This window comes from Mandrillus leucophaeus, unplaced genomic scaffold, assembly GCF_000951045.1.
Source record: "Mandrillus leucophaeus isolate KB7577 unplaced genomic scaffold, Mleu.le_1.0 Scaffold82, whole genome shotgun sequence".
Classification (NCBI taxonomy): Eukaryota; Metazoa; Chordata; class Mammalia; order Primates; family Cercopithecidae; genus Mandrillus; species Mandrillus leucophaeus.
The window spans coordinates 3,301,532-3,310,738 of record NW_012108919.1 but is presented as its reverse complement, the minus strand read 5'-3'; the positions used below and the strand labels follow the sequence as shown (position 1 = coordinate 3,310,738).

The following is a 9,207-nucleotide window of genomic DNA, read 5'->3' as shown; positions in this document are numbered from 1 at the left end:
AGCAGCAGCCATGATGGTGGCTCAAGCCATCACAGTATTATCTCAAGTTCAGAAGAAGAAACCAGTAAGAAAGTGAACATTCTGGCCGGGTGCAGTGGGAGTGGCTCACGCCTGTAATCCTAGCACTTTGGGAGGCCAAGGTGGGCGGATCCCCTGAGGTCAGGAGTTCAAGACCAGTCTGGTCAACATGGTGAACTACTAAAAATACAAAAATTAGCTGGCTGTGGTGGGGCACACCTGTAGTCCCAACTACTCAGGAGGCTGAGGCAGGAGAATAGCTTGAACGTGGGAGGTGGAGGTTGCAGTGAGCGGAGATCACGCCACTGCACTCCAGCCTGGGTGACAGAGCGAGACTCCATCTCAAAAAACAAAACAAAAACAACCACCACCACCAACAACAAAAATGAGCATTCTAACTTACAGCCACTATAGACAAAAGTCTGTGCGAATCATGTGAGACCCTCCTCAGTTCCCGATACAGAAGCCGAATACTAAACTTCCCTGTGGGACACAGATCCCAGGGACTTTAGTGCTATCAATGAAACCCCTGCAGTCAGCAAGGTGCTTGGCCAACAAAACAGCACTGCCATACTTAAAGTCTTACTTTCATGTTCTCTAAGTGGATTTCAGAAACTCAAGGACTCTCTAGAAAGTAAGGAGAAGGCTAGATATGACTCTGAGAAGTACTACTGAATCTGTGCCAGTACTCACTGGCAGGAAAAAGAGAGCCTGGTTTATCTTCAGGGAGGGCACAGCATGGCCAGAGGCCAGCTGGCCTGTAGCAGGGAGAATCCTCACAGCAAAATGACCCATGGTCCTATTAATAACATCTGATCAAGGTCACAGGGCCAATAAAAGGGACCCATCCTTCCCCTCCTCAGACCTCAAAAATTCCAAGGTTTCAGATTTCTTCATTATTAACTGAAAAACTATCCCAACAAATAAACAGGTAGCTCAGCAGAACTGAGCTAAGTAACTGACTCTAGGAGAAAACCAAGCATATGCAGAATGTAAGGCCACTGAAAGCCCCTAGGCAGTGATGACACCATTCTCAAACATACACTTTCACTATTGCTGTTCTCAAAAACTAAGATGCAACACCTCCCAGAGACCCTCAAAAAAAGTTGTGTACCACTGGAGACAGTGTGCTTTCCTCCCCAAAGAGTTTACATAATGTAAAGTATTCCCATTTTGCTCAAGGAAGCTCATTATTAGCACCATAGTGTTTCTTGCAATTGGGGGATTACTTAATTGCTTTCTGGCAGGTTAATCCCCTTTCATTCTGTGACCTCCAAATCACCCCAGGCTTTTGCGTTTGCCCTACTTAGAATTCCTAGTCCTCAATACTCAAAGCTAGGACTACATCAAAACATGCGTTCCTTGCCAACGAGGCCAGCAACGCTCTCTAGAAAAAACACCACAGGTGGACTGTCTCTTCTATTACCTATGGTCTACACTCAGCTGATCTTTTCGACAGTTACACCTGAATCCAAAATCTAACTCTCTTCCTCTCCACTACCTCTGCCTCAATTCACTGGAAAAGTGGAAAATAAATGTACAGTTTGACCTCTGTATCAGAGGCTTCTGCACCCGTGGAATCAACCCACTGTAGATCGAAAACATTCAGGTAAAAAAGGAGATGGTTGCATCTGTGCTGAACACATACAGACCCATTTTTTCCTTGTAATTATTCTCTAAACAATATTGTGAAACAAATTTATATAGCATTTACATTGTATTAGGTATTATAAGTAATCCAGAGATTATTTAAAGTATACAGGAGGAGGTGCATACATGCAAATACCATGTACCCTGTTACACAATGGACTTGAGTATCCATGAATTTTGGTATCAAAAGGAGGTCCATAAAGCAGTCCCCTGAGTTATCAAAGGATGACTATATGTGGATGACTGCCTGAAGTATTAATTCTGGGCTAGTTCATACCCATTAGCTTTAGTTCACCTCTGCAGCAACTGTGCGCTGTAGACTCTAGAATATCCATTTCGCAGATGAGGAAGCTCAGGCTGAGAAATATTTAAATCATCTGCCCCAAGACTTGACAGCCTTCGGCCAATGCTCCTAGGAAGACCTCCCTGCAGCCTCAATCGATTTTCTGCAGAGCTGCCAGTAACATCTTTCTAACCTTGTAGGTGTATAATGATGTCACCCCTGACTTGAAGAACCCAAGGGGCACTCCAGTAACTACTTCAGGGCATGCAGAATCTGAGGCTTATCCTAACTTTCTTGCTTTAACTCCAGCCCCTCCAACATCAATGCATGCCTTGGCAGGTGCTTCTACAGAACCCCTTCCCAGCACTATCCTCTTTCTGCAAGGGTTCCTAATGCACTGTAACTCAAGTCCTGCAGCAAATGTCACCATTCCTTTGCAGCCATCCCAGAGCCTCTCCCTTCCCACTTTTATTGGTACACACCTCTACCCCAGCATTTTCACACATTTATTGTTATATCCTCAATTTTACCCACCACCGATACTGCTTTCCTGGGCCTAATCTGTTTTCTAGGTGTCTAGCATACAAAAAGAGTTTAATAAAGGTTTGCTGAATTAATTAGCAATTGAATGACAGCTGATCACTAAAGATTCTGTAAGACAGAAGAAACAAAAGGCAGGCAGTTCCAAAACAAGACAGCATTGCTTCACAACGGCTGACAGTAAGGATATTTACGAGGAATTCCCCATAATAACGCTCTCTTCAATGTGCCGAGCTGTGACGCTCAACTGTGAAGCCCACGGTCATAGGAATGAACTGTGTATGTAGGTTTGCATGCTTCAGGAGTCCCCTTTGGGAATCCCCTTGTTTGCAGTGCCCCGTAAAGAGGAAAATGTAAATAAGAGAATCATTTAACCTGCCAGTGCTCTGCTACATTAAGCTCTTTTTAATCTGTTAATAATCATAGTCAGAACAAAGAGGAGACGACAGAACTCATTAAGAATAACGAGAGTGGTGACAGGGAATACGGCGATGGTACGAATCACTGCATGCAGCAAGTGCAAAACCCTCTTCCCCGCGTGTGCCAGTGAAAGATACTAATTATGCCTCTGGCAAAAGACATGTGGACCCCTTCAAAGCAGCTATTTAAAGATAAATACACTGCGGGCAAATACTTCGGGCCGGCTGCACTATTCATCCCACCCTCCTTTCCTTTAGAAATGTTAGGTCACAATATTAAATAGGAAATGAAAGAGCCTTGCAGACTTAGCTGGTAGTGTCTTAAAACAAATTTGTTTTAGATTTCTAAAGCTTTTAACCTCAGAATGACTAGCTGAGTGTTTACATATCTATACTAATCCCAGTATTAATGGCATAGGGTTTTTTCTCCCCATCTCAAAGATTTCTCACTGTCATTAACAGATTACAAACAAGGTTTAAAGAACTCCATTCGCTGTCTTTCCCTTGGCCTCACAATTTATTCTCTTCCAAATTCCAAAGAATTGTCAAGAATATTAAAGGTAATAATTGAGGACTGGAGACAAAAAAAAAAAAAAGACCTGGATCCTTAGCAACAAACATCACTTTCAGGTGTTTGATTTGGCTCCTTCATTATTTCTGCAGCCAGATTTTCTTCCCTATACATAATGAGCATATTAAAGACTGCCTTCTTTACCCCTCACAGTGCCCGCTTGTCACCCAAGGGTGATGGGCTGACTGAGCTCTTTATGGTGAACACTAGAGGCTTGGGGATGTGACAAGTTATGTTTGCTTTGGAATCAGCACCAAAAAAGAACAGAATTAGAATGCAGGTGTAAGAAGGTTAATCGCATTCCCAACTGTCAACTTTGCCTGAAAGGGCTTCAACAAGGTGAAGATTTAACTAAGGATATGCGTCATCAGCACTGGATATCAAAAAGGCGAAATATCTCTAAGTGTGCATCAGGAATTAGATAGATTATGAGACATTCGCCAAATGGAACATAAGCTATTAAAATGAAATGACAGGCATTTTTGTGACAGTGTTAAGTAGGAAATCCAGACTGCAAAAAACGAAAGTATATTGCAGTATCATTTCAGGAAAAATATGTATTATATACGCACACCGAATGCTCAGTAAGATACTCACAAACAAGGTAATTAACAGCAGTCATCTCTGGGAGATGGTGGAGATGCTGTTTTGAATGTATTCTTTTGCCTACTTCTTTACCTTTCTTCTGCCAACATTCCCAAGATGAACAGGAACTACTTTTATGATTGTAAAAAAAAAAAAAAAAAAAAAAACTTATCCTGTTTTTCTTAAATTAAAATGGAAATAGAAGTATTAAAGTACCACAACAACAGGGATCACTATGTAACCTTTGTACACACTGAAATACAGGTTTTAATTAGCTCAAGAAACTACCTATTAAAAGATGCTATCTAAGGCCACCAAATCCATCAGATTTTCAGGGTCATGAAGCTATAATAAGCATCATCTGTCATTTGGAGCTTGTAGAGTCAGATCAGGTAAACACACTTATCCTCTTGGGGGAAAAAAAGGCATTTTAAAGCTAAGATGACTCATTTTTAATACCTCAGATCTAAAAAAAAGTATGAGAAATAGCAAAACAGTACAATATTGTATGTATACCAACAGAAAAACAAACAACAAAGCCTATTTTGATTGCTTAGCTCATACATGAATTTCATTTCCAAGGTTCAGAGCACTTTTTAAAATTGGTTTTAAACATCTCCTAGGCTTTATTTAAACCTTTTTTGTATTTGACATCTAAAATAAGTAAATTTTATCTATGAAAATATGATTCTCTTCTATCTGGAATCCTGAAACTTCAAAGCCAGGTACTTACTTGGTGACGTTTTCTCTAGATGGCATTTATGTGAACAATAAATAAGCATGCCTCTGCAACTAAGAGACTGAGTTTCCCAGAACCTCAGAAAACATGTTATAAGATAGTGCACACACAAGTACACGTAGCACAAATACACATACTCTTCTCTATACAGAATCACTGAGACATTCCCTGAGGGGTTTCTCTCCTTCTCTACCTTTGGGAACTAAATACAACAGTCACAATTGTTCCATAGTAAAGACTTGCATAACTAAATTCCATAATCAACAGAGCAATCTTTAGACATCCTAATGAAACGGGATTGGTGGATTGGTGGAGGCAGAAACTATTAATTCACGATTTACTAAGCAAAATGCCGAGAGCAATTCTAGACATCAAAATTCCTTTCTCAAAAGTAGCCAAACTAGTTAAGTCATAGTTACTCTTTAAAAAACCTGGCTTTGGCCAGGCGCGGTGGCTCACGCCTGTAATCCCAGCACTTTGGAAGGCCAAGGCGGTCGGATCGCCTGAGGTCTGGAGTTCGGGACCAGCCTGACTAACACAGTGAAATCCCGTCTCTACTAAAAATACAAAAATTAGCCGGGCATAGTGGCGGGCACCTGTAATCCCAGCTACTTGGGAGGCTGAGGCAGGAGAATCACTTGAACTTAGGAGGCGGAGGTTGCTGTGAGCCAAGATCGCGCTACTGCACTCCAGCCTGGGCGACAGAGTAAGACTGTCTCAAAAAACACACCTGGCAACTGTGTTTAAAAGCCAATTATGTTTAAAAGCCATGCATATTTAGTAAAGGATACCAAATTATGGTTAGATAGAAGGAGTAAGTTCTAGTGTTCTATACCACTGTAGGATGTCTACAGTTAGCAATATCTAGAAGGAGGATGTGGAATGTTCCCAACACCAACAAATTATGAATGTTTGAGATGAGGGATACGCTGATTACCCTGATCTGATCACTTATATGTATCACAAAATCATGTGACCCATAAATATGTACAATTATGTCATTTAAAAAAAAATTTTTGAAGCCATGCAAGACCAAAGTCACAAAGAGTCCCATATCACCTTTTTTTTTTTTTTTTGGAGACAGAGTGCCGCTTTATTGCTGAGGCACAGTCATGTCTCACGGCAGCCTCAAACTCCAGGTGTCAAGGATTCTCCCGTGTCAGCCTCCACGTAGATGGGCTACAGGTGGCACAACCAAGCCCGGCTAGATCCACCTGAATCACCTTGCTGCTGATGGCGCTGTGGAGCCTTCAAAGACTCCTTTAGGGCAAATACATCCTTCTGAGTACACAGCCCACTCATTCTCCACTCCTGATCGTCACACCACACTCTACTAGTCTCACAGCCTAGTGGCCAGTCCAGCACAAGAGTCTGTCATATGTAGTCCTCACAGCTTCCCTTCCATCTTCATACTCAACATCCAGGATCAGGAGAATCTTTCAGCCAAAATCTATGTAAAAAGTAACAGAGATGTCTGGGCATGGTGGCTCATGCCTGTCATCCCAGCACTTTGGGAGGCTGAGATGGCAGGAGAATTGCATGAGCCCAGGACTTCAAGACCAGCCTGGGAAACACAGCAAGACCCCTTCTCTACCAAAAAAAAAAAAAAAAAAAAAAAACAACTAAAAGTAAAAATAAAAAAATTGCTCAGTGTGGTTGCATGTGCCTGTAGGTCTAGCTATTAGAGAGGTTGAGGCAGAAGGATGGCTTGAGCCCAGAAGGTTGAGGCTGCTTAGAGCCATGACTGTGCCACTGAACTCCAGAATTGAACAACCTCTCATCATCTTATTTTGATATGAGACAAGAGCCTGTGTCTCCAAAAACAAACCAAAAAGTTAACAGAGATCAACTGGTGGGAATCCCACCTACTTCATCTCCCTGTTTTCAAGGCTCAATGACCGACAAGGGCTACAAAATTTCTAACAAGTACGTAATAACTCTCCTTTCTTATGTATTAAGAATCACCAGCAACTATCATCATATCCTACGTCAAAAATTCCCCCAAACAATTCAGTCCCAAAGCCAATTGGTAAGGCAGGGCAACTGGGCAGAGGGAGGGAGTGAGGAGCAACCACATGGGGTGTCAGGGCTGAGTTTCCCATCGTGGGGGCAGCAGAGATGGGAGGTGGGTTACACTGAAAAGACACGGCAAATAAGTATATTAAGGATTACAGGAGCCAAGGTCCTCGGGGATGAATGCACATGAACCCCTTGGTGTTAAACTGAAACTGGAAGTATGGCTGCTAACTCACAGATTTTAATAAACACAGAACTCCGGATAGACCCCTGTAAACACACAACCTCAGTCTACTAAGAGCACCTGGGAGAAATGACATTCCCACAGTTCCCAGCATCCCTTGTGCCCAGATCTTGGCTCCTGAACAGTACTTGTCCCTACAAGAAAGCAGGGCTCCTTGGAGACATGTCCATTTCCAGGGCTGAGGGCGGGAAAGTACATCATGAGCCTGGAACATTTTGTTGTGCCAGGAGCAAGGCTGGAAGGATGACAGGGACACGTCAAAAGGAATAAAAAGCCAGCCTGACGAGGGTCCACGGATGAGACGGTGATCTGGGACAACCTGAACATCAGAATACACAATAGGAGTAACAGATCATAACCCTTTGCATAAAACAGGAAGCCCATACATATACAATTATGATAAAGATGATGAGAAGTATGTACTAGTTTCAAAGAACATCCTCTCTTAACACTTATACATTGCAAAGGCTGAGATGGGTGGGTAACTTTGCTCCTGACAGGCCCACCACAGTCAAATGATCAGCATGAACACAGTGTGGAAAGGGAAGGACTGAACTGTGTATCCCTACAGAGGACCCAACAACGAGGAGGAGGAATCACTTCCCTTGTGGCATTCCTGCCAAAAACACAAACCAGAATGTCATCATGAGGAAACACCAGGCAACCAAATCAAGGGACACTCTAAAAAATAATTGACCTGTAATTTTCAAGTGTTGAGGTCAAAGACAAAACAATGACGAACTCTTCCAGATTAAGCAGACTACACACAATTAATGGCATCGCCTAATTCTGAACTAGGTCGTTTTGCTCTAAACTCAGACATTACAAAGCACCTTCAGAACAAATGTGAAACAGAGGTTTGAGGAACTCATGGGGGCCATGTATCACTGTGAACTTTCTAACTTTGACAGTTATAGGAAAATGTACTTACCTGAAGGAAAGACACACTAATGTATTGAGTGAGGGATGATGGGTGGCAACTTTTTAAGGTACTTAAAATCTGTCTGTAATAATAAATTATCAAAATATTAATCAAATAAAAGTGACCCTGAACCTTGAGGCCTTCCCACAGATGTCCAATAGCAAAGGCCCTCTCCTTCTGTTCATTTTCTCTCAAATAACCACACCCAAGGAACTCTCTGCATTCAGGACTTCCTATATTTTCTATCATTCCTCCAGAAAAGGCTCCTTATTCTCTCAGACAATCTTCTGTGTTCTTTCGTCACAGCTATTAGAAAACTAAGTAACAAGGAAACTGCAACAAACGCTTTCACAAATAACTCCATTCAGATCCCAAATCCACCTGGACTCTGTTAACTGGTTCAAGTTGAAACGTGGACCAGTATTTGCACAGTCAATTAGACTCTGAAAGTACTAGTATTGTTTTCCTTAACATAATACAGGGCTGAGAGAACCATAAGCCCCTCATCACCACGGCTTACTGACAGGCCTTCGGAAGCACATAGAAAGGGGCCTTCATATCCCCAAAGTACTCCATCAAAAAAAAATTGCCTTACAAAACAATGTGTGCAAGGCGGTGGTGTGGTGGAGAGAAATCAAATTAGAAGTCAAAGTTAGAAACTGCATAATTGCGTATCGAGAAGCCAGGAAGTGGGGTGTAAGAGTCATACTAAAAAGGAAATAAAACTTAACAGATGGTTAAAAGGCCACACCCAGCACTCTCAAAGGGATTTCTCACTTTCAATTCCCCCTCAACCCAGGTTGGGGGACAGAAAAATGAACATGGCAGAGAGTAGAGCTCAAGTCTATTCCACGTAGACCTCAGGCTTACATGTAGATTCCATGTAGACCTCGTCTGATCATTGCAAAGTCTTACCTCGAAGGCAGAGAAAGGTAAGAAAATCTTCTGTCTTAGGCTTCCTTTTAGAGAGGTCTGATATCTGAGTAGCTGGAGGGGGTAGCAATGGCTCCACTATCTTTACTGGAGTTGTGCTGGGACTATTCGGCTGAGATTGAGCAAACTTCCTTTGTGCTTGCAGCCTGGGCCTGTAAAAGCAAAAGAAAATTAAAAATAAATTAAGCAGAGACTGGAGGATATAGGCCTACGTGCAGCAATAAAATCATGATACATAAGGAGAAAAAAGATCCTATTTCAAGCAAACTCTTTCTAATTAAGGTTCT

The 9,207-nt window shown here is 42.1% G+C and overlaps 1 protein-coding gene across 3 annotated transcripts in view; it reads right to left on the bottom strand.

The window, feature by feature from the left end:
* The window catches only part of JARID2 (jumonji, AT rich interactive domain 2), a 328,805-nt gene that overhangs the window by 81,507 nt on the left and 238,091 nt on the right, over positions 1 to 9,207 (bottom strand). For all 3 annotated transcript variants that reach the window (XM_011967920.1, XM_011967921.1, XM_011967922.1), the window contains one exon: positions 8,903 to 9,072. In XM_011967920.1, coding sequence (XP_011823310.1) covers positions 8,903 to 9,072 — 170 coding nt within the window. The remainder of the gene's footprint in view (positions 1 to 8,902; positions 9,073 to 9,207) is intronic.